This window comes from Hippopotamus amphibius, chromosome 2 (genome assembly GCF_030028045.1).
Source record: "Hippopotamus amphibius kiboko isolate mHipAmp2 chromosome 2, mHipAmp2.hap2, whole genome shotgun sequence".
In the NCBI taxonomy this organism is placed as follows: domain Eukaryota; kingdom Metazoa; phylum Chordata; class Mammalia; order Artiodactyla; family Hippopotamidae; genus Hippopotamus; species Hippopotamus amphibius.
In genome coordinates this window covers 51,332,340-51,358,531 of record NC_080187.1, presented here as the reverse complement: position 1 = coordinate 51,358,531, position 26,192 = coordinate 51,332,340, and the positions used below count along the sequence as shown (strand labels likewise).

The window sequence follows — 26,192 nt, the reverse complement described above, 5'->3', positions numbered from 1 at the left end:
TCAACTCTCTATTGATCAGGCTGAGTATACCTTGACCTTGCCTGCCAGCCTGAGCACACCCAGACCAGCCCCATAAGTCTCCTAGAAGCCTGCCCACTGACAGCCTGGCACCCCAAGCTCAGACAAGACCACAGCCACCTCCTTCCAACCAGAACTACCCCCCAACACCAGTCCAGGGCCTCCTCAGACTTGTAATCCATCCAGCTGACTCTGAGTTGCACAGCTAATTCTTTTGTCAACTTTGTGGCCAGCTGAACCCATCATGGCCAGAAACACTGCTGAGTTCTTACACAGGGCGGGGGGTGGGGGATGGGGATGCTGAGGTTTGGAGTTTGTGCCACTGGCAGGGAGAGCAGAGGAGAGGCACATGGAAGGCACCATCCATTGAGAACTGAGAACTTTCTCTCCCCGTAAGTCTGATTACTGGTGTTTTCATCCCTTTTGCACTTATTCTAGCATCTTTTCACTGTAGTGACAATAGCAATGCCGACATATTACCAATAATAGTGATGATGGTCATGTTGTTTAAAAAGAGGGAGCTCTTCCTTGGGTTACTCTCCCTTCCTGCTATAGTTCCTCTCTGGTCTTCCCTTGCCCTAAACAAACCATCTACACTTTCATACCCCTGAACTGGGCTCTCTGAAACCCTTGTTTCACGGTAAATGAAACACTCAGCTGGACTCCACCTCCTTGCTTTAATTTAAACTTGGCTCTCTCCTGAGGGCATCACTTCCTGGTAGTGACCTCAAGGGATGCTTTCTACTTCAGATAGAAAGGGAAATCTAAGCAGGAGCTGGCTCTGTGGTCCAGGCAGAGAAGCTTCAACAAAGGCTCTAGGGCAGGAATGAACTTGGCAGGGTCTCAACAGCAACAACTACAAAGAAAGGCGAGTGCAGCTCCAGGAAGTGAACTTGGAAGAGCGCAAGCTGAGCTGAGCATGGAGAAGGCAGCAGGGTCTACTCATGTAGGACGTGGAGGCTGCCTTAGCTCAGGCTGCTGTAACAGAACACCACAGAAAGGGTGGCTTAAACCACAGACATTTAACTTCTCACAGTTCTGGAGGCTGAGAAGTCCAAGATCAAGGTGCTAGCAGACTTGGTTCTTTTTTTTTATTTTTTTTTTTTTTATTTATTTTTCTTTTATAGTTGTGGCACATGGGCTTAGTTGCTCCATGGCATGTGGAATCTTCCCAGGGCAGGGCTCGAACCAGTGTCCCCTGCATTGGCAGGCGGATTCTTTACCACTGCGCCACCTAGGAAGTCCCCAGACTTGGTTCTTAGTGAGGGCCCTCTTCCTGGCTTGTAGACAGGCGCCTTCTCTCTGTGTGCTCACAGGGCCATTCCTAGGTGCATGCACGTGGAGTTAACAAACTTTGAAAGTGAACAAGAGTAACACTAAATAACTAAATGTGAAGGCATGAGGGACAGAGCAGAACTCTGAATGCCTCTCTCCTAGATGTTCTTTTAGGGGCTGTGAGGTGGCTGCTTGTGGAAGGAGTCCTTTAAGTGAATATGCACAGTTACTGGTATAGTGTTTTGACTTGGGAAGGTAAGGGAATGCCAGGCCTTTTCTCCTGAAAAGTGCCCTTCCCTTGGGCAGAGTTTTAACTGCCAGCAATTCAGTCGTACATGTATACATGTTGTTGAGCAATTCTTGTACCTTGTCATCGTTTGTTTACTCCGTCTTTCTCTTCATCACTCTGTGAGCAAGCCCCCCCCCCCTTGTATATTGCCTTTATCTTCTGTATACCTACCCCAGGGTACATGCTAGGCATTCAAAAAATGCAGAGAGAGTGTCTTTATGATTCTAATCTGCGATCCAGTGTATAAGCCAACTAAATTGCTCAGCCTGGAAACTTTTCATATTAGGTTCCTTTGCTCCCATTTAATGATACTTTATAATCATGGTGCAAATATGTATGTATGTATATATGTGTGTGTGTGTGTCCCCAAATCTTAACATTCTTGAGGAAATCTGATTAAAAGTGTTTAGTTTATTACATTTATTTGAGGTCTTCTGACCGTGATTTAAGGACCTTATACACTATAATACATAATGGCAAGTGTTGGAAATTGTCTATTGCACAAACAACATCGCACAAACAATAACGACAATTTAAAAAGAAAAATACACACAATCCTATCCATTCATCAAATCATGTTCTCATATACTTTCCAATTCTTTTATTTTTTTAGTTTTTGTAATTTCTTTGTTATTGCCATCAGGATAGACTGACACACTCTCTCTCTCTCTATATATATATATAAATATATATATATATATTTTTTTTTAGGCTGCACTGAGTGGCTTGCGGGATCTGAGTTCCCCAACCAGGGATAGAACATGTGCCCCTTGTAATGGAAGCGTGGAATCTTAACCTCTGGACTGCCAGGGAAGTCCCAGAATTTTAAATGATGGCTTGCTATGCCAATTAAATTGATTTTCTGCAACTTAATAGCACAAACAAGATGGTTTCCATCTTGTGTTATTATAAATAGGCATACAATGAAGTGCTGTCTCACCTCCCAGTCACCCACTGTCATCTAACCTCCAGTCCCATCTTGCCATTGAAACAGTGCTGGCCAGGATGAGCAGTGTTTCTCTTCCTAGTGAATGTCTTCTGTTCTTTATCTTAACTGAGCTCCTCAAAGTTCCATGTTGGCCATTCTTCGCTTCTTGAAATTCATTCTTCTCTTGACTTTTTGGACACACTGTTCCAGAGGATTTTTTTTCTTCCCCTCTGGCAGTGCCTCTTTCATCTCTACTCCAGGTACTTAAGCTTGCCTGTTAAATATTGGCATCCCCAGGGATGCGTCCTATCCTTATTCTTCTCCTGCCTCAGTCTTCATCAGGTCTCTGAATAGTCTCATTACCTTTCATAACTTCAGCTTTCTTGATACACTGGCGATTTCCAAATCTCTTCCTCCACCCCAAATCTCTGTACCTAAACACTCGTCGATGCCTGGCACATAGCAGACACTTGAACATCACCTGGAGGACCCATGGCCCTCAAAACTCAATCAGGCCTTAACTGAATTCACCATCCTTCCTCAAGCCCCTCTCAAGACCTGCTCGCACTCCTGCGTTTCCTATTTTGGCAAAAGGCACTGTCATCTGCTTAGTTAAGCCAGAAACCTAAGAGTCACCGTAGACTCACTTCGCTCTTCCTTACCTCATATCTGAGCAGGCAGTCACCCAGCATGCTGATTATACTTCCTTAATATCTCTTGAACTGGCTCCTTTTGTAACTTCATAGCCACATCGTCTCTCACCTGCATTCCCACAAAAATCCTTTGTTTTTTTCTTTTTTGCTGATCTTGTCATTCTTACTGATGCCCTTCCCCACAACCCCCACCCAACTTATCCATCTCCCAAGAAGCTGACAGTGATCTTTATAAAATTCCAGTCCAATCCCACTTCTGCTGTGTCACAGTAGAACACAGCCCCTGCTTGCCTGATCAACCTTACCTCCTGGCACGTCAGGAGCAAGCCCATGGTCTCTTCCTTCCTTGTTGCTCCACTTGTTATTTATTGCTTTCACCTGGAAAGCTCTTTCCCCTCTTTTTGTCTCACAAACTCATTCTTACCTGTCCTTTAGAATGTGTAAGCTACCTCATCTCTGGAAAACCTTCTCTAAACTCCATACCCCTAGTCTGGGAGAGGAACCCCTCCTGAAAGCCCCCAGACTACCCTAAGCCTGCTAGGAATGTCCACACTTACATGGTTTCTGATAATTTACTGATTGTCTACTGCAGCAGACTGAACTGTCTGAGGTAAGAGCCTAAGTCTTTTATCAAGGGATCCTGAATTGACAGAAGATGTTTGGTAATTACGTGTTGAATAGAAGTTCTTTGGAGAAAAAAATTCTAGGAGTGGGATTCACATGTGCAAGCCCACATGTGAAAATATGTACTACTATAACTTGCTTTTCCAAAGAGTTGTATTGATTTATACTGCCACAGAATGCTACTGTATCAGTTGAATTACTTTTTTCAACATCTGAGTCAGAACTATGTATTGTGCCAGAATATTGGTATTTCTACTGTAAAATTATGTCATCATTTGGAGTAGTGTAATGCAATAGAACTTTAAAAAAAAATAAACTTCAGGTATAGTTTCAAATTTTTTACTCAGCTCTTTATTGGAGTATAATTGTTTTCCAACGTTGCGCAGTTTCCACTGTACAACAAAGTGAATCAGCTGTACTTACACATACATCCCTTTATCCCTTCCCTTTTGAGCCTCCCATCCCTCCTCCCTATCTCACCCCTCTAGGTCATCACCAAGCATCAAGTTGATCTCCCCATGTTTTGCAGCTGCTTCCCATGCAATAGAACTTTCTGCAATGATGGAAATATTCTGTATCTACACTGTCCAGTATGGTAACCACTAGCCGCATGTTGGCTACTGATTGAGCACTGAAAATATGACTAAGGCGACTAAGAAACTGAATTTTTTGTTTCCTTTAATTTTAGTTAATTTAAATTTAAATGTATTCCATACTCATGTGGCAAGTGGTATCATATCGGACAGTGCAATTCTAGAGAGAAAAAGGAAATCATTCAGCAGATATAATTGCTAACATTCTGGGTTCCTTTCTTCCTTTTTAAATGCTAGTGGTATGAGCTCATGTCACTAAGGTGTGACCGATTCACATATGCTGTCACTGTTATTATGAGTCAGCACCACCTAATTCAGGAAACTTTATTTTTAAATGGTGCTTTCATCAGGAGAGTAACACCTTACATCAGGAATACAACCAAAACGTCTAATTCTGGAGACTTGAAGCAGAATAGGAAATTTTACTCACAGTGCTTTTTATTCAGACGCAGGCACATACTCATTCCAAAGGAGGCCACAAGCCTAACACTTTCAGAGAGGCATCTGCTGGACTTGTTTTTCCACATAAACTGCCAAACTTGTTTGGATTAGGCAGGAAGTGAAGCAACATTTCAAGGGAGAGAGCCTGGCATCTGCATCTTGTCAGCTGGTCAGATCAGACCTTTTACCTTTACCTTCTAGTGAGCCTACCCAGTTTCGCTTTTCAACTTAAAAGAAGAGCAGGATGGGCCTTACTTTTTTCCTCTTACAACGTGGTTTCCTTAAGATTTCAAACCCAAAGTTACATTTTTAATCAATGTACCTGTTTTGACTCTCCAAATAATTTACACGCCCTTAAAATAAGGAAACATTTATTTATCGTGCACAGTTCTTTATACATAGAAAAATAAGTAAACGTTTATTTATCGTGCACAGTTCTTTATACATAGAGGACTCTAAAACGAATAAATGTACCGAATTGAATTCGATGAATCCTACCTGATAAGCATTTGTGACCTATTTTTTTGTGGAAAAAAGGCTTTGAAAAGCTGGTGATAGGAGTTTGTTGGAAATATGCCAAAGAGGTAACCTGCAGTGTATTTTCCTCAAAAGTCATGTTTTGTTATTTAAGACAAACATCTTAGACCCTCCGAATTCGGGGAATCAGTTGTCGAGCTGAGGAACGTGGGTGGGTGTGTGGGTGTGTGTGTCTGTCTGTCTGTCTAGAGAGGACACAAAAAACTTTGGCGTCTCCCCGATTCTTCCCTTTGGAAAAGAATTGGGAAGGAGATTCTGCAAACCTCTCCAAAAAGTGTTCGTACAGGATGCGCACGCGACCCGTGGACAAACAGGCCCCCTGCGCTCACTGCTGCCCGCAAACTCGCAGGGCTTCCTTGGCGCGCGCCCGGAGCGGGACCTGATGTCCCCAGTGAGCGCCGCGGAGCGAACCATCGGGTCCGCCGGGGGGAGGGTTGGGTGTGAGGGCCGCGGGACCCTCGGTCCTCGGGGTCCCCCCTGCTGCCTCCGCCCTCTTCCGTCCGCGGCCGGGAGTCATGCGTGACACGGCCCTCTGCGGAGACCCCTGGGGCGCGGCGTCAGCGGAAGACTTCGCCCCCCCCCCCCCCCCGGGGGCGCGCGAGGGTGGTAGCGGCCCATTTGAGAGTTTCCCGGGCCGGGCGGCAGGCGCAGAGGCTCTGCCTCCGGCGGGGGGCGGGCCGACGCCGCCGCCGAGGGGAGGAGGGACAAAGGGGTGGGTCCTGCGGGCCCGCACCCGGCTAAAACCCAGCTGCGGGTGGGAGGACTGACCTGCCGCCCGGAGAAGGAGGAGGAGGCGGAGAAGCAGGGGCCAGGGCCGGCGTGACCACGCGGGACCCGCGCCCGAAGATGCCGATGCGAGGAGATCGCGGGTTTCCACCCCGGCGGGAGATGTCAGGTTGGCTCCACGTAAGTGCCCTCTTGCGTTCCGCTTCGTTGGGAGAAGGGTCGCAAGGAGAGAGCATGGAGCGCGTGGTGGGCTTCCCGGATGCGCTGTAGGTGGCTGGGATTCTCCCATCCGGAGGTGGAGTAGAGGGTAGGGAGCAGGTTTCACCGGACAGGGGTGGTGGCTCGTGGCCTTCAGGGCTCCTGGATCCTTTTCTCTGTTCTCTGAAGTCACTTGGATTTCAGGTTAAGTCGCGAGTAGGGAAGACTGTCTTGAACTCTGTGTCGGATCCCTGCTACTTCGGAGGCATCTCGTTGTGCCTGTTGTGTCGCCTGCCCTATGCCTTTGTGTTTTCCTTCGCTGTTTCAAACGGCAGTCTCTACTTGATGCAAAATTACAGGCATGTGTGCGCGACACAAATTGACAACTCTTTGGAGACCAGAATCCTCATTTTCCCTTTTAATCAGTTGCATCTGCAATATAAGTAAAAGGTATTTACAGTAGGGAATGGAGATGGGGTTTTGGAGGACGCCACAAAAAGAGAGTGATGAATGCTTTGTACTCTGGTATTATCTTACCTGTCACTAGTTCCTTTTCTTTTATGTCTTCATTTGTAAAGTTTCTGCTTCACACAGTAGTTTATTTTAAGTTATAAACCAGAGTTTTGACTACGGGGTTTTAACATTCTTGAAATGTGGATGAACTTGGGAGTGAATACTCCAGGGCTTAGTAATGGAAAGGAATACAGACTCCCACCTCTATTTTAGCTTCGGTTCTTAGGCAGCACTGCTTCCCTGGCAGCTGTCTGGCCTGAGTAATGGTTGTGGTTTCCCTGCAGTTCCCAGTGGAGACTCATCCCGTCATAGAAACTGCTCTCCCTCCCTCAGCTGGGGGAATCCCAGCAGAGAAGGAAAGAGGCCCTTTTCCTCAGATCTTTAGGTGGTCTGTGCTGGGTGTCCTGATAGTCGCCTTGGGAGAACAGGTCCGCCTGTGTCAGGATTATTCCTGAGTGAGGCCGTCTGCATGCAGACCTTGGAAGTGGACCATTTTCATTTTAAGTGAGGAGTTGGTAGTAGTGATTGCATTTGTAGCAAAGTGCCATTTAATATCTTGCCGAAGAGAATGAAATTTGGCTATTCAGTACATTTTCATAAACAGTTTCACTTCAGTGTGCAGAATACAAATGTTAAGAGTGTGCTTCTATCACAATGTCTTGGGGGAAGAATGCAAATAATTAAGACTCTAATGCATTCCAGTTAGAAATGTCAACAGGATGCTGCAGTTTCCCCTCTCTAGGGAGGTGAGAGGAGGAGGGTGCTTTACTAAGGCAACGGTGGCTTTTGAGGTGTTCCTTGAGCTTTTTCAGAGCTGCTGTCAGAGATTGGTGAAGGTAGATATTTTACCCCTGAGTTGCTGCTGCGACTTTTCAGGACCACGCGGCTAATAACTTAATGAGCACCCACTTGTGCTGGTCCACTGTGAGGGAGTGGGGGTACAAGGTAAGCAAGACTCAACTTCTGCCTTCAAGAGTCTGTTCGATCTGAAAATTTTAGATGTTTTTTAAGACTCTACAAACTCTCAGCTGGGATACCTGTGGCCAAAGGAGTGCGTATGCGATACAGATGCACACGCTGCAATACAGAAATGCAACAAAGTGCGGGATTGTCCTGTGTACACTCCCTTCAGGGATTCTTTTTGGGAAGAAAGTTTGCCATTTGAACAGATACCTCACAGGGTAAGCCAGTCTAGAAGATGGGGCTAATAACACATCTCATAGGGTTGAGTGAGGACTGAGTGAAATGATATAGGGTGCTTGGCTAGTGGATGCTAAGTAAACAGCAGTTGTCCCTCAGTATCCTGGGATGGGGGGAGAATGGTTCCAGGACCCTTCTTGGATACCAGACTCCAAGGATGCTCAAAGTCCTTCATATAAAATGGCATAGTATTTTCCTATAACCTAGGAGCATCCTCCTATACACTTTAAATCATCTCTAGGTTACTTACAATACCTAATACAATGTAAATATTATGTAAATAGTTGTACATACAATGTAAATGCTGTGTAAATAGTTGCTGGTGTGTGGCAAATTCAAATTGTGCTTTTTGGAACTTTCTGGAATTCCCCTCCCCCTGTATATTTTTGACCTGTTTGTGGTTGGTTGAATCCTTGAATGTGGAGAGCCAACTGTAATATGAACCAAAACAGGTGCTGAAAACTCTTAAGTGCTGGGCTCTGGGTTATTAAGGGAAGTGGGACCTAGAAGCACAAATAGGAGGTGCCAGGTAGGTATTAGCGCAGTTGCTGAGGGAAAGTGCAAGAGATGCTCACACTCTCTTGAAAGGCTTTGAATGTCCATAAGAGAACTCTGAGAAAAAGAAAAAAGAAAAAAAAAGTCACAGAAATCCCTAATGTATTAATGACTTGACTTTTCCTACAAAGAAGTGAACCAGTTTCCCAGCTCTCTGCCCCACCTCCCCTACACAGGGAATATTACTATTTGGGGGGCACTCATGCTTAAGACCCCACCTTTTTTAGCATCACCCCTGGGGAGTTCCATTTGCAAGGATTTCTGCCTACGTTTGTTTAACTTTTAATCTGATTCTTTATACATTGACAAAAGGTCACAACCAGACATTTTTCTTCTGTAGGAGAAGTGCCAAGGAATTCTAGGGAGACGTTAAAATCCCTACAGTGACTTGAGCTTAGCGAGGTTTTCTCTTCTGAAGAAGGCTTTCTTTTTAGGAGACAGATAAGTTCTTGAAACTAGGCGGGGTCACCTGTAGTCCTGTCTACTGTCATGTGTCCTGTAGTTGAAAAAGTCATGCACATTTGGCAGGGGTGTGGCATGAGGTGTGGGAGGGGTGGATGGGTGAAGGGTTAGTAATCACACTGAAACTTTCAACATACCTTTACCAAGAATATGAGCCGTCCGGGAATTCCTTGCCTAATCCCTAAAACAAATCCCATTGAGGAGTTGTGGCTACAGATTAGTTTATCGAGGTTGAGAGTTGACACCCTATAAAATGCCTCATTGATCAGTAATCAGGGGGCAACAAGTGCTGGCCAGAATGGCCTTGGGCCAGCCAGCCTTGGCTTTGAGAGGCATTTTCCATTGAAAATTGGGTAGGTATGGCAGAATTATCTCAGGTGTTACTGCTGAGTTTGTATCTTCATCCTAAATCCAAGGGTCGGGGTCAGGGTCAGGGTCAGCAACATACACTCAGAGGTTTAGATTCAACACCTATTTAGTGGGTTAAAAACTTCGATGTTTTACATGGGCTTTTTTTAAGGTTAAAAAATAAATGTTCCCTAAAACGATTAAGAGCCTACTTCATTCCCACAAGAATTTTTATGATAACCTTTGTGAGTAGAAGCTCATATAGCTAGCAAATTTATGAGGGTCTGAGGTGGTATTCACATTAAAAAATTTGCAAAATCCGTATAACAGCAATGGAAAAAAGTTATCAGGCACTCAGTCCTAATATCCAGTATTGGCAATAGCTAGTTCCAGGTTTGAAGGTTACCTAGGAAAGCAGTCATTTAAGCTTGTATGCTGCCTATGTCACTGTGAGGAAGAGTTCTAAGTTAGAAAGTACCTGCTTCCACTTTTGCAGCTTGATTAGGAAATGCCCTTCTTAGAACTTCGAGTCTGACTGCTAGAGCCTGGGGAGGCCTGCATGGGCCTTCCCATGATGGTGACTGTTTCATTCTGGTTTTTTAAGGGGCCTAGCGCCTCCATCATCCAAAGCTGCATCAGCCTCGATAACCTGTGAGCTCAAAAGAGAGACTTGGGACTCTCATATTGAAAAACTACCTATTAATTAAGCATTTTCCTCTGTCTTTTTTGCTGTCTCCAAAACAGTGTTTTTCCCAAAGTGTGCTGTGCAGACAGACTTACAGGTGGCACAGGGAGGGACACAGCCCATTCTTTAATTACTGTGCATGACTCTTGTAGTTTGGGAATAAAAAACATAAAGCCAGTCACCAAACTCATTTATTTCATGGATAGATTGCTTAGAATAAGGCAAAAGCAAGTGTTAAGTAAAACAGTGTTTGATTTAAGAAAAATAATAAATTATCAGGATGAGAGTTTTGAGAATAAGGCAGAAATTGTGAAGATAGCCCTTGTAATCTGAGATTTGGAAAATACTCTTAAAATAGGATTGTGACATTTAGGTATGGAGAGCTGTGTATACCTCGACCACACCTTTAGAAGAGTTGGACATAGGATGGCCCAGAAAAGGCAGGAAAGTTGAATTTGATGGACTTTATGTCTTAATGTGTGCATCTTGCTCTTGTCCACCCAGTTGTCTTATGTTACTGCAGATAGTATATTTGTGAAGCTATTTAATGTTTTCCCTAAGTCTCATTCCTTTCTGTGCTTCCCACAAGCATTCTGCAATTTTAAGGTCTGTTGGTGTGACATTTGTGGTAGGATAGAGTGAAAAGGGCGGGAAATGCTCGGGCACTCCTGGGGGACATCATCACTGTTACCAAGGCCATCTCAGTCACCATCCATCAGTGCCTAAGAATACAGAGACCCAAGCAGCCTCGCATGTAAGTCATCTAACTCTTTAAAGATGGAGCTTGTATTGGTCAGTAAAATAGGCTTTAACAAGGATTGTTATAGGAATTGGAAGTCTTGGAGTAGGAAAAAGGGACCATGCCATGACCTGGAGAAATGAGCAATTGAAGTTCATGTTCATGGTAGGTGAATACAACTACCATAGAAAACACTTTGCTTCAGTCACCAAAATCACTAATTGTGTGTGCGCGCACACTTTTAATGAGAAATCCTAGGCCTTCAATTAGTAACTTGCACTTTAGTCATTTAAAATCAGCACAGATGTTTGTTTAGTGCCTCTGCCAGACGGTTAAAGTTAAATCAGGTCTTTAGCCTTAAAAACATAATGCAGCTTTTCTTAGTCACACATCATTCTGTGTTGCAAACTATAGCAGTATAAATTTTTGTAATAATGAGTGTTTAACTTTCAAAGTAAATATTTAGCCTGGTTAGAATATTCATAGATTACAGTTTCTATTTACGTTTCTCTTCCCCCGTCATTGTGTGTGTGTGTGTTTGTGTTTGTGTGTGTGTGTGTGTGTGTTGAGGGGGTGGGGAGTTTGGAGGGTGGCAGGAATGGTAGTGGTGAAAGACTCTTGATCTTTTGAGAATAAAATATTTGTTGGGTGTTACAGGAAGCTCTACTGACCCCAGAATTTCAAATTATACCATTAATCATGGCAAAGACCTCCTGTCACATTCTTGAATACAAATGTTTACTGAATTTTACCTATTTGCATATGTAAACATGGATTTCAGAGTTAACATGGTAATTAATTGTATTGTAGACTTTACTCAGCCATATGAAATATATACATGATATATTCACAAGAGAAAATGACATCATCTTTTGAAACTTTGATTATAGTATGCTATAGACACCCTATATAAGCATGGGGCTAAATATATGTTATATGTTTATAGTTAGTGACAATATAGTTGGTGACAATATAGTTAGTGACAAGTCAGAGCCACTTAAAGGGAATATATTTATATATAAAATACATTGTGGGAGAGAATTATTGGGATAATCTTGCTAGTTGGTAACAGTTATTAGGCTGTAATTAATAGGTAATGATTAGAATCCAGTTGTATCTGTGTGTGTGTGTGTGTGTGTGTGTGTGTGTGTGTGTGTGTGTGTGTTGGTGCCGCCTGCTTTTGGGATCTTAGTTCCCCCGACTAGGGATGGAACCTGGGCCCCTTGCAGTGGAAGCGCGGAGTCCTAACCCTTGGACCACCAGGGAATTCCCAGAATCCAGTTGTATATTTGCCATTGTATGTGTTAGAAAAAGCTTTGATAGAGATGAGAGAACACTGCAGATGCTCTAGATTTTGTCACTTAGTTGAAGGTGAAGCGGGAAAATAATGCATTCTAGTCATCAGTAGAATTTAATGAACTCCTCTTCTAGGACCTGTGGCTGCTTGGACCTTTGTTCTTCTGAGGAAGAAATAACGTTCCAAGTGTAGCTGTTTGTTTCCATTCGCTTAGAGCCATTTCTTATAAAGGAAGTGTTCCAAGTCCTAGGTTATGGGGTTTCTTCTCTGCCTCCTATTAGCCGCGAGCACCTGAGCCTGCGTGGGCGGGGCTCCGCGATTGGGAGGAGGGGTAATGTACTTTTCGTACAACTAGCGCGTTCTCAGTCCTCCGCAGACTGTTCCCAAATGTTGATATATCTAGCAAAGCGGAATGAAAGTCTTTGAAAGAATTAGTATTACCCAAACTAGCCATTTCCGCTTTTGAGAAGAATGAATAGTTCAGGAGAAACTTCCTGGTGAGCTCATTTTCAGAAGCCCAGTTCCTCCCTTACCCTTCGCTCAGGCGGAATCGGTTGCCTCCTGGCCTGTAATTGGTTAGTGTGCACATGCCAGTGTTTATTGGAGCCCTTATCACGTCTGCCCCATGCCAGCCATTTCCCGTTCGCCGTGAGCCCCTCCCTGGTTTGAGTCATCCTGGTCACCCTAGAAGCTGGCAGGGCACCAAGCACATCCACTAAGTATTGACCACATTGTACTGACTTGATTTGGGGAAGGCTTGTTGCATAAACTAATAAGAGTTGAAGACTCATTGAGAACTTAGAAAAGTGGATTCCTGACATTGATACAATGAATGGATGTTATTTTGTCCATAAGAAAAAAAATTTTATACAGACCCTTTCTTTAATGGTGTATAATCTGTATTACAAATCAGCTTGGTGACTTTAGCTGAGGTATGTAATTCTAGTTCTCAGTTTATAGGGAAATGAGTAGTTATATTTGACCATCTCTGAAGTCTTTTACAGTGCATAAGATTCTGAGTGTTCAGTATAAAGCCTAGAGAACATTCTAAATAATTTCTGTTGGTTCTTGTCTTCTCGAAGTGCTTCCATGCTCCTTTCTATCTCTGTGTTTTCTCTTTTAAGAAGAGATCCAGTGCATTCTCTCTGCAAAGCAATTTCCCTAAGAGTGGCTGTTTTGTTTAGCTCATGAAGTGATGGAAAGATCTGTTATTCAGTTGCAGCTTAAATAATGTACCAGCTCAGTGGGTGCTCAGTTTGCTTCCTCACTCGGCCGCCACAAGCCAACAACTGCAGCCATCTCACAGAGCTTGCGGAGAGTCGTTCTTTCTCCTTCCTCTTCCCCTCCACCCTTCCTGGTAAAAGCTGCATCCTGGGAGCCTCCAGCATCCCCTCCTTTCCCCGTGGCCTCCTCTCCCAGGGACCGCATTGCCTGTAGCGTAAGCATGGAAGATAAAGCAGGCCTGCCATTGGGAGCCCTTTCTGATTTGTTCTTCACAAATGTGCTGAAGATGAGCCTCCTGGTGACTGTCACAAGACCTCATTCACTGTTACTGACTGATGTGAAGTCACTCGCCGGCAGCCACGTTTCAGGGTTACCTCAGGCGCATGGGAGTTTTTCTGCCTAACTTCAGGGAGAGCACTTCGCCTGCCTTGGCTTGGTCTGTTTAGTGTCTGGGTGAGTTTTAAGAGGGGAGAGAGATTTGTGGCATCTCAGACACCCATTGAAATTTTCCAGAAATGGAACTGGAAACGTTTGTGCTTTTCCTTCTGGTGTTATTGTTAAAAGAGTCTAAAAACAGGCAAGTGGCAACATGTTGAAATGAAGAGGCAACAAGTTCATTTTGAATATTGGTGGCCTTCTTTCTAGCAGAACCTAAATTCAGATTTTATTCAAAGGTCTGGGAGAAATATTTGGTCTGCTTGTACTGCTTAAGTGCAGTGTGCAGATGTCTTTACTCAGGCGTCAGGAAGAGGCAGGAAAGGTAGACTCAATTTACCAAAGAACTGAGGTTAAAAGCATTTGCCTGGAACTGAGAAACATTTTCCTGTGCGAACAGTGGTGTCCTGGGTCTGTCTTCCAAAGCCTGCTTACTCACAGTGAAGCTTTTTCTATATTATTATTGTCATTTTTTAAAAAATATTGAAGTATAATTTACATAGAGTAAAACGTACAACTCTCAAGTGGAGAGCTTGATATATTTTTTTTATTGTAGTAAAATACAGTAAGATCCACCATTTAAGCATTCTAAGTGTACAATTCAGTGCTATTTAGTTGTGCAACCACCACCACTATCCAGTTTCAGAGCTGAATGAACTTTTGCATGAATGTATTCACCTGTGTGATTACCACCTAGATCAAAAAATAGAACTTTCCATCACTCTAGAAGGTTCTCTCTTGCCACTTTTCCAGACTGTTACCACCCCACCCACAAGGGAACCTCTCTTCTGACATCTCTCACCATTGTATACTTTTGTGTCACGTTGAGAGGATCCTGTAAAAGAAATGAGCATTTGGTATCTGGTTTCTTTCCTTAGAGTAACCTTTGTGTTGTTATGCAGTTCAGTAGTTTTTTTTATTGCTGAATAGTAAATACTCCATTTATATGAATTTATCAGTTGGTTTATCCATTCTTTCATTGACCGATATTTGGGTTGTTGTCAGTATTTTGTTTTGTTTCTATTATGGATAAAGCTGCTATGAAAATCACCTAAGCTTTGTTCTGTGGGCTTACACACCCATTTCTCTCATGTAAATTCCTAGGAGTAGAATTGCCGGGTCATGGGTTGGAGATACGCTTAACTTTCACTCTGTATGTTTAACTTTCATTCTGTGACACTGAAGTCCGGTAGACCTGGGTGTGATTTCTTTTTGTCCTGACACTTACTTGGCCCTAGGCAATTTACTTTTCTCAGGTTCGGTTTTCTCAGCTGTGAAATGGGCATTAAATACCCTTTGGGTCAGGGTTCAGTGAAGAAAACAGACATCATTCTAGCTAGTTCAAGGAGAAGGGAATTTAATGGAGAGAATTAGGTGCCCGCAGAACAAAAGGCTGGAGGGATGAAAACCAAGGGCCCATCCCTAGCTCTCTGATTTGCCCTCTAGAAAGTTAACAAGCTGCTGCTGCCCCAAGCCAGGACCTTCAAAAACCCTTTCACCTTCTCAGCCTCTGTAGTCCAGAGGAGCTGAAACAGCAGGGAGCTTGGAGGTAGTTGCAAAGCTCAGGTGTGGGAAATCAGTTTTTTCCTATGACTGCTGCTGCAGGAAGAGGAAGAGGAAAACAAATGGCATCTGCTTCCCTTCATCCTTTTAGATCTTAAGTAGATACTTGCACCTCATTGGTACCCTGTTGGCAAGGGGATTGGGGGCTTCTGGTGACTGGGACTAGGGGAAGCTGAACAAGAAATGGTATAGATGCTTCCTGGGGTCACAGTGGCAATTTAATGGCAGTGGTTATCATTTATTTGTATATCATTATTTGAAGAAAATGATGCCATTGCCAAAATTTATGTTCAGAATCAGTCCTTTGACTTTATAGTCACCTGCTGGAGTGTGGATGCCACCCTTAAGTCCTCCCTGTCACATAAGGTATTGTTTCTCTGAAGGGACTCAGTTTCTCACAGACTGAGAGGTGACTTGATTCTAAGAGCTGCTGCTTTGATGTATAACTTTATGAAAAAATGAATATTTTCTTTTTGAAGCCATTTTGATTTGGTTTTTTATTTTAATTTTAAAAGCATTTTATTGAAATACAGTTAATTTACAGTGTTGTATTGGTTTCAGGTGTACAGCAAAGTGATTCAGTTACACATATGTATAAATATATATATTCTTTTACATTACAGGTTATTTCAAGATATTGAGTATAGTTCCCTGTGCTATACCGTAGGTCCTTGTAGGTTATCTATTTTATATATAGTTATGTGTATATTTTAATCCCAAACTCTTTAATTTATCCCTCCTCTGATTTGTTAGTTTTGAATAAAGTAAAAGGTGTGTGTGTGTATGTACATATACACATACATACATCTTATAGATGGGCTGAAGAGAATAGTCCCCTTTTCCTCCCTCTGTCTTTAACTTCCTTTATCTTTTGATAAGTTGAATGGAGGGTCAATCTTTAGCCTATTGTGTGCCTCAAATCTCATGCTGACAGCACGTTCTAGTCTACCAAAACATTTAGCAATAGTGTCTGTCCTACTTCTATTTATTTGTGAAATACGAGCCATAATGTATTGCTCTTGAGACATTTAAAAATATTGACTCAATTCTGGCAAATCCTCCCTGTAAATGATGTCCCATGTGGCAAGAACTGAGTTTTTCTTACTTTGGAATGTCTGTAAATCTTCTCTCTCATTCAAATAATTTTCCCTATGACCCTGACTGATTTAGGGACCTTATTACTATTTTTGCTTTCAGGTGAGTAGCTAGAAACAGACTGGCCAAGCAGTTTATTGATTAATATTTTATTTTAGGCTTATATCTACAGTGCTACTTCTGAAGACTCCTTACAGAGAAATTTGAAACGATAAGGAAAGTGAATATTCTAAGTACCAAGATAAGCTTGAACAGTAACTTCATTTCAGCCACTGGTTTAGCAGTTAGAGTGAGCTGGCTCTGTGGAATGCTTGCATAAATTTGAATGTGCTGGAAATACATTGACAGAATCTCCTGTTTTATCTCTTTTTCTCCAGACTTATCCAGTTGGCCAGGGCTAACAATGAATGTCCAAACAGTTTACAGTGGCTAATACAATGCACAAAGGCTTTCTTTGTTTGGAGAGTGGAAAATAGAGCTGAAGGGGAGCTTCTTAAGGGCACTGACCTAATTCACTCCTTTGACAAAAATGATTGGTTTTAAACATATATGTATTCTGACCCAGGTGTCTATAAATATTTCAGCTAGTAGTGTTACAGCCTGAGGAAGGGCCGTGTGGTGCTGCTTTGTGTATTTTTGTAAAATAGCCTTATTTTTATTTGACAGTATCCTTCAAAGTTAAAAAAAATGTCAACTTCTGGCATGACCTAACATTCTGCAAAAGCTAGAGAATTAAGAAAGGCAGCTGGCGTTGCATCACCACCCTCCTCAGTCCTTGAGACCTCACATTTGGGGACTGGTTAGTCACCCGCTTTTAAAGATAAAGTTCTCTGTGCGCTGTTCCTCTATAAAATGTGGGGAAACAGAGCTGGGTTAAAAATTAAATTAGTTCAGGGATTGCTAGATTTTCTGAATTTCTTAATTTAGTGTTTGTGATTTACTTTGTCCAGAAATCATAAATTGGCAATGTTTTTGCTGTTCATTACCATAGAATATTTTCAGGCAGTATGCACTGCCTTAAAGAATCTCTCTTCTATATTAATAGAACAGGAGCCAAGGAGAGTACACATGTCACTTTGTGGGGGGAGGGAGAAGGAAGCTCATTTAGCTTTAATGTAGTAATAAGCTCCAAGGAACAATGCCATTGTTGTTCTAAGTTGTCTTCGAGTGTGATTGGATGATCACATATAAATGTTGGCCTGATTGGATTGTATCCCAGCAATGAACTGTCCTGAGAAAACAGCGGTCACATATCACTCCAGACAGTCACCAGACTTGTCCTTTTGGCTTTATGTTTGGGATAATTTATGCAGTGAAGTGCCCTGGGAACTGGGGTGCTGTCATGTCTGTCTGTCTGTCTCTTTCATCTCTTCCAACTTGGATATGTTGGCTCTGTTTGTGTAGTCTGCTACATGGATCGGTCATTACCTTCATGAGAAGCAACATAAGCTTTTTGATTGGGATGAGCTTGGTCAAAACTAATGCTTGGAAAACAGTGAACTGCAAAAAAAAAAAAAGTCCTCAATTAGAAGTGAACTTCAGTTCATGTGTTTATCCTTTTGAAAGAGCAGTGGATTCTGCCTAGTGTTGGGAGGAGGGTCACTTAGAACGTGGTGGGGTTGATCGTGAGTTTTCGAGGGCAGGTTTGGTTCTTGGCATTACTAGTCCAGGCGTAGAACAGTTGCTCAGTAAATGAAGGAAGGTGAAAGGAAGAGAATGGAGACAGGAAGTCCTAAAAAAACTGAAATGAGATTGGCCTGGGTGTTTATTCTCTCTGCTTGCTCACTTCCCCTCTGCCGGTTCCCTCCCCAAAGCACTTTGCAGGTGGCTTGGAGACTGAAGCTGCAACATTCCATTACATTATTGGACTGACAGATGTGAAATATACATTAATGGAGTTTGTAGAATGGCTCTGAGGCTGTGTCGATTTCTGCAAGTATGGGTGTGTTGGGGGCTGGCTCACTCAGCTCAGTTCCCAAGTGTCCAGCAGAACTCCTGATGTCTCTTTAAAATGCCTAATCGTGAGGAGGCCCAGGACACAAAGTAAGATGCAGTCAGACTTTTCTCCAGTGACATGAGGGAAGGGAGCCACGTGGCTGATGCAGTGTTAGACCCTTGGTACAGATCTCACTGAATTCTCCTAACCAATTGGGGTAGGTGTTAAAACCCAATTTTATAGGTGAGGACACTGAGGTTCAGGAATGTTAAGTAACTTGACTGGTGTCACAGAGCTCGTATGACAGGGAGGGAATCTGAGCCAAGGTCCATTTAATTTGAAACCTATAGCTGCTTTCCACTCCCAGCCTCTGCTTTTCAGAGCCAGATGAGCAGAGAAATAAGAGGGAGCAGCTCACAACCCTCTTTTGGTTTGTAGGATTTTACACATTATCACTGAAAGTATATAGAAGGTTTTCCTCCAGGGAATCATGAGTCACAATGAAATATCAATGTATTTAAGAGATGTTTTCATTCTTCAGTGACCCATGTGTATCTATTACTGTAGGACGCTCCAGAGATGCTAAGGTAAGACACAACTTCATGTGGAAATAGATTATGGAGATAACTAGTTAAAATCATAGTTTTTTTTTAATAGAAATATTAAGACTGCCTTGTCAAATGAGAGAGAGTTCACTGTCTTAAAGTCCACAGCCTCTAGTTAGAAATGACTGTGTAATCCCATCCCACAGAAAACAACAATTGTTATTAATGTCAAGAAAAACTTGTAGCTACAAAGCATCTAGGTTGTGGAGTTTGAAAGGCTGTTCATCTTTGATATGCTGTGTTTGGGAACTTGCCTGTTAAGGATCAGAATTCCATCATGAGTTTCATCAGGGTCAAAGTACATCTTTTAAAAAACACCAAGAGGTATAGGTTACCAGGCACTCACACTTTAGTGGGAAGTAGGTCATCTTTTTCTGATACCTAGCTGAGACCAAAAGCATCGATACAGTGAGAGCTTGGGTTGGGGATAAAGTTGGAGAGGGAACTTTGGAGCCAGAACATGTTGGTGATAGAGCAGATGTTATGGAGTGTGGGGTTCACCTTTGAACATTTTGAGGTAGGAGGACATTGAAAACCAGAGCAACTAGCACAAGGGGTGGAGAGAGCCAGAAAGGCTCCAAATACAAACTTTGTTTTTTTCCTGTTCCCCCTGGAGTCTTATTAAGGGTGCTTTTGTCTTTTCCTCACTGCCTCACTGCATGGCTTCCTTCTCCCAGAATTAAGTTCAGTGAGCGTCCATGGACAGTATAATAAGGCTGACACTATTTGAAATGCTGATTCTTGGATTCTAAGCTCAGCTATGACAAAAGCTGGATATATGATTCCGATCAGATTCTAAGTCAGACTTCATGGTGGGCAGTGGAAACTTCTCGCGCTTTCACGTTCTCTTTAAAAATTTCCTTCTGCAGGGGCATTTGCCTTGGGTTGTGGGTGCCACATCCTCACAGTCTTTTTGTGAGGGTACACAGACAGCAGCCCAGGTTGAGACCAGGAACCAAGGTTTTGACTTCTCTGTGTCCAACACATTTCCTCACACAGTGTCTTGCCCAGTAAGCGTGTTGATAATGCCTCCACCTGTAGTTAATTATCCACTTGGGGGATTATGTGTAGCAAGATTTTGATCTCAGGCCATCTTCCCCTGTGGTGTGTGACTAGGAATTGTGAACATGTTCAGATTTTTGTTTAGGTAAAATATAACCAGAGAAGTTCGGTTGCTACCAAAACCAAGTGTAGTTCACTTCGAATTGACCTACCTTTTGGATTATGTACCCACTAAGAACTTACGTCTTATTAATTAAAAAAAGAAAAGAAAGAAACAAGCAAACAAAACAGGATTATCCCCAGATATTGACTAGATGCTGAGGATAGTCCTAAGGCTCATTGAAGATAGAAGTGAAAACCAAGGTAAAGGAAAGCAGGAATCAAGAACTGTATGCACCTCCCTGGCTGCTGGTTTGTGAGCACCTCGCCGAGCAAACACTGTGCCTTGCTTGGGGAACAGACACCTGCACATCTATTGCTGGTCTGTTATTAAATTTTGCATAAGTGTAGACCCGGGGTTGGCACACTGCAGCCTGGTGCATGGTTGGTGGGTTGTTTTTGTTATTTTTCCTGCCTGGTAGCTAAGAATTGTAGTTACCTTTTTTAATGGTTACATTTTAAGTGGTTATATGAGTATCTATCTAATATCCTCTATTTGCAAAGCCTAAAATGTACACTATGTGGCCCTTTAAAAAAATGTTTGCTGGGCCCTAGTTTAGAACTTCCAGAAGCAAGATGCTTGGTTTCTGGCTTGTTCTGCCATCTCGGAATAGGTATGTCGGATGCTGACTTGTGAAAGGTTCTGGCTTTATGCCGACACTCTTTGTCCAAGGTCCCTCTTGGCTGTGGGAAAGCCCGATGGAGAAGGGTGTGGGTCTTAGCGCTGAAGGGCTGATTTGCTTCTCGTTTCAGTCTCGAAAGGTGCCTGGTAACAGGCCATTTGAGAAGTTATGAGTGTAGACTTCCTCCAATTAAGCAGTAACTTAAGTACAACAAAGTGTGGAGAAAGTATATGTCAAAGTGCATTTTGTTTTTAAGATGTCAAAAGGCCGTAAAACTGAGATGTCCCTCTACAATAAAACATTTCTCTCTGGGTTTTGGATGTTCTTATTTATGCTCTGGATTTCCAGCTTTGGAACAGATACTGTTTGTTGTATTTCTAAGTTGTTGGCTATTTCATTTTCAAACAATTCTCTTTCCTGTCAGGGGAAAACTTCAAAGATATGATGAACCACCATCATGGTCAAAGTTGTGAAGAAACATAGTGCAGAAGAGGAATAAATGTTGTTCTTTTGGCTCGGGGGATTTGGAAAGGCTTGGGGCTGATAAATCAGTGATTTATATGCCAGTTCAGCACACATTAACTGCCATTGTTCTCTAACAATGCCATTCCAGGCCTTTCTACGTCCTAAAAAAAGGCATCCTTTCAGGGTGGGGACTGTGTTCCACTTCGATAGGCCTTTGTTTTCAAAGCCTGAGTCATAGTAAATACTTAAATGCTGAATGACTAAATGCAATCTATTTAAAAAATTTTTTATGAAATGTATACCATATTGCCTTTTTTTAGAGTGAGATTTATTAAATATAGGAAGCACCCCTCATTTGTGTGAAACTATGGTTTGTAAAAACTTCCACATAAAATTCTCACTTGATCTTGTCAAGAACCCTGTGAGGTGGGTATTAACACCTGAGATGTTCAGCGAACTTAGAGGTTTTACAGTTGCTTAGTGCAAACCTGGGACTCATCCACTGACAAACGAGAACAGCTGGAGAGAGCTCAGCCTGTTGTGTTGTTGTCTGGCCACACCCCCGCCCCCGGCCCCAACCTGCCAGGGAGGCAGAAGCCTGAGTTGTCTTGGCAAATGCAGTGGAAGTCCTTACCTGAGTTTTCTTTCAGTAGACAGGGTTTGGTTGTTGCCTTTCTTCAGATGAGCACTTCCACCCTACCCCCACCCCATCATGTTGCGTAGCTTGTGGGATCTTAGTTCCCTGACCGGGGATTGAACCCTGGGCCCTCGGCAGTGAAAGCGCCGCGTCTTAACCACTGGACCACCAGGCCGTTCCCCAGATGAGCACTCTTGATGGTGTAGTTTGTTCCCTTGGTCCTTTGGCTTATTCTGGCATCTGCATCCATTTCTCAGAACGCCTGGACACATTCCTGCTGCGAGCCCTGATAGCAGTTTCTTGCTCTCTCCTAAATTACTTGGTAATTGTTCATCGCTGGGTGCACCCAGGGAGGTGCACACAGTTTTTGATTCCTGCTTTCCTTTACGTTGGTTTTCACTTCTATCTTCAATAAGCTTTAGGACTATCCTCAGCATTTAGTCAATATCTGGGGATAATCCTGTTTTGTTTGCTTGTTTCTTTCTTTTCTTTTTCTAATTAATAAGAGGTAAGTTCTTAGTGGGTACATAATCCAAAAGGTAGGTCAATTCGAAGTGAACTACACTTGGTTTTGGTAGCAACTGAACTTCTCTGGTTATATTTTACCTAAACAAAAATCTGGACATGTTCACATGTTCATCGCTGGGAACAAACTTTTGCTCCTGTAACTCTCCTGTATCTCTCCTGTATATTGTTCCTCCATAGCAATTAGGTCCAGCGATGAACAATTACCAAGTGCTTGCCAAGGTGGCTTTGGAACTTGGCTCAGAAATTATGGTTTGCTTTAGTCTTTCCTCACAGTAGAAGGGGATCTTGACTGGGGGTTAGACCCTTGGGTGGGCCCTGGGCCTCAGCAGCCCTAAGAAGGCCATTACTGCCCCGGGAATTCACTGCAGCTCTCCCTTTCTTCCTTCTTCACACCTCTTGTCTCCAGTAACCTGCTGGGGCTATCGCCTTAGGCTTAGATTTCTTCCCTGCTTCTCAGTAAAATGAGGAATTTGGACTCAAATATATGAAAATACAAATCCACTCATGCCATTGAGCTGCTTCAGACTTTTACTTACTTTGCTCACAGATGAGACCACGATCCTTCCTGAGACCCAGGTGTCCCCATCTGCCTCCCTCTCTGTGCCCCAGCCGTGGTGGTCTCTCGCCTTGTCCTCCCCTTGTCCTCTGTGGGTTGCATTCCCTATTTCCACGGGGCTAAGACGGAAAGCCTTCCTTGATCTCCCTGGAGAGGCCAGTTCTCCCTATTCTAGACCTTTCTGTACTTTGCCCGTTAGAGCACGTGTCAAAGTTTTAGTTCTGCAGTTGCTGACAGGCTCCTTAATTTGCAACTGGGCCCCCATTAGCCTGTGAGCTCCGTGGAGGCAGGACCTTGTTTGTTATCCTCACTGTCTAATCTCTAGTGCTCAGTACAAAGCCTGGAATGAAAGAGGTGTTTAGTGATATTTATTGAATGAACCAACGAATGGATTCCCCCTTCTGCGTGAAACTTTCGCTCCGGTAACTCCTGTATCTCTCCTGTATATTGTTCCTCCGTAGGAATTAGGTCCAGCGATGAACAATTACCAAGTGCTCCCGTCTGCCTTCCAGGTGGCTTAAATTGCTTTGCCTATCCCACAACCAGAGCAGGGTCAGAAACCTCATAGGGTGTCAACTGATTGTAATATGCTCTAGTAGTTTTGTTTTGTTTTTTTAATATTAATGACAACTAAAAGTATAATTTTCTGCCTTTCGTTTTCTCCCTCGAGTTGCAAATGTACCTTGCCTCTTATAAAAGTGATAATGGTGGGGTTTTATTATAATTATTAAAGTTTGTTTCTAATCTCTGAATTACATTTTGAAATTTTAAATTTGAAGGGAAACAGCACTCCCTTTCTATTTCTGCATCATTGCGCCACCTAGTGGGTTATATTTCTGTTACTGTGCAGTGGCCTTTGTTGATTTCCTAATAACCACACATTCCAGAAAAGGAAAATTTTGGGTGCCTTTTTATGCTTTAAGATCACATACAGTTTCTGCCAGCAATTTATGTTACTAGGCATAGACAGGTTTTTTGAGAGGAGCTCAACATTGTTTAACTCCGAATTAAAAAATAATATTGACCTATATCTGAAATTTACCATGTCACCAGTGAAGGAAAACAGTGGCAGAGAGTGGAGATGGGGCGGGGGGGTGTCCTACACATTTTTTTATGGACTGCCTATTTAACTCAGTTTATATAATAATGCCATACAAGATACTAGATCAAGGAATGTGGTCTCTAAGTTTAGCAATAAGGCTGGTTCAAACATCTGAACTTTTTTCTATCTTTCAATTTTGTCATGAGAAAAAAAAATTAGGAAAAGCCTATTATGATACAACTTGCTTCAATTTCATTTACTCTATTTTCTTATTAAGTCAAAATCATTAGTAAGGCTTACTGATGTACATTTTCGTTATTTTCAATAGCTTGGCCTGGGCTCCCACCTTTCATTGGTTTGGGAGCTGGATGCGGGAAACCTCACCTTTCCCCTTCCTGTCTCTGGTCTTTGCTGTCCCCTCTCCTTAATGGAGTGTGTTCTTGAACAACCAAGTGGGTCTTTGTTTTTCTTCATTGATTCCCTGGAGTACAGTGCACACTGATTATGCTGAATATACCGTGCAAGTACATATTCCATTGCCAAGTTTATGATATTTTAAAATGTACAACAAATATACAACTCAACAACAAAAAAACAATCCAATCAAAAAATGGGCAGAAGACCTAAATAGACATTTCTCCAAAGAAGAAATACAGATGGCCAATAGGCACATGAAAAGATGCTCAACATTGCTAATTATTAGAGAAATGCAAGTCAAAACTACAATGAGGTACCACCTCACACCAGTCAGAATGGCCATCATTAAAAGCTTGACAAACAACAAATGCTGGAGAGGATGTGAAGAAAAGGGAACCCTCCTACACTGTTGGTGGGAATGTGGGTTGGTACAGTCATTGTGGAAAACAGTATGAAGGTTCCTCAGAAAACTAAAAATAGAGTTACCATATGATTGAGCAATCCCACTCTTGGGCATATATCCAGACAAAACTGTAATTCAAGAAGATACATGCACCCCTGTGTTCATAGCAGCACTATTCACAATAGCTAAGATGTGGAAACAACTTAAATCTCCATCGACAGATAAATGGATAAAGAGGATGTGGTACATATGTACAATGAAATACTACTCAGCCATAAAAAGAATGAAATAATGCCATTTGCAGCAACATGGATGGACCTAGAGATGATCATACTAAGTAAAGTAAGTCAGAAAGAGAAAGACAAATACCATATGATATCACTTACATGTGGAATCTAAACTATGACACAAACGGACCTATCTGTGAAACAGAAGCAGAATCATGGACATAAAGAAGAGACTGGTGGTTGCCAAGGGAGAGGGGATTGGGGGAGGGATGGAGTGGGAGGTTGGGGTTAGCAGATGTATAAGTTTTTATATATAGAATGGATAAACAGCAAGGTCCTACTGTATAGCATAGAGAGCTATATTCAATATCCTATGCTAAACCATAATGGAAAAGAATAAAAAATATATATGTATAACTGAATCACTGCTGTACAGCAGTAATTAACACAACATTGTAAATCAACTACTTCAATTAAAAAAATAAAAATAAAATGTATAACAAACACTTAGGCAGTTGAAGCCATGTATTGTAAACTTTTAAATCTCATCCATAGATTAATGATTTAATAGAAAATTATTGCGTGTCTTAGTGAGAGCTAGTTAAATTAGTGTTTTCAAAGGGTCATTTGCTAAGCTGTATTGATGTGCCTACAGAATGAGTTCAAAATATCTTTTCCCCATAATTTCTTTACTTTTTTTGCAGGAAAAGTTTTAAAAGGATACCAGAAAGATCTTTAAAGTATGAAAACAAGCACTGCTTCTGTAAATAAGTAGTATTTTGTTTCTTCTCAAAATGGTATTTGACTCATCTTGATACAACACTGTAAACTGCTAGAACTTGTTTTAAAAGTAATAGGTCAGTAAGCATGAAAAGGCTTAGACATGAGTACGCTTTTTAATTCAGAAATACTACAAATTAGTGGGGGGGTGGGTTACATGTACAATAATGTTTGCCATAGTATTTGTTATAGTAGCAAAAAATGGAAACAGCTTAAATGATTGTTAGGGATATGGCTAATTAACTATTTACTAAATGTGGCTGTTTACCAATTTGATTGAATTAAATTAAGTTAGACACGCAGTTCCTTAATTGCAGTAGCCACATTTCAGGTGCTCAGTAGCTGCAAGTGGCTAGTGGTTACCATGTTGGACAGCACAACTACAGAACACTGTCATCATGGTGCAAAGTTCTC

General features: G+C 42.3%; 1 protein-coding gene across 4 annotated transcripts in view; it reads left to right on the top strand.

Annotated features, from left to right (window-relative positions):
• The window catches only part of TJP2 (tight junction protein 2), a 118,267-nt gene that overhangs the window by 37,001 nt on the left and 55,074 nt on the right, over positions 1-26,192 (top strand). Inside the window, exon 1 of one of the 4 annotated variants that reach the window (XM_057720968.1) lies at positions 6,065-6,264. The exons of 2 other annotated variants lie outside the window; for them this stretch is intronic. In XM_057720968.1, coding sequence (XP_057576951.1) covers positions 6,205-6,264 — 60 coding nt within the window. In that variant the 5' untranslated portion in view covers positions 6,065-6,204. Of the gene's footprint in view, positions 1-6,064; positions 6,265-26,192 lie in introns of those variants that run through there. One more of the 4 variants, XM_057720966.1, reaches the window with a different exon arrangement.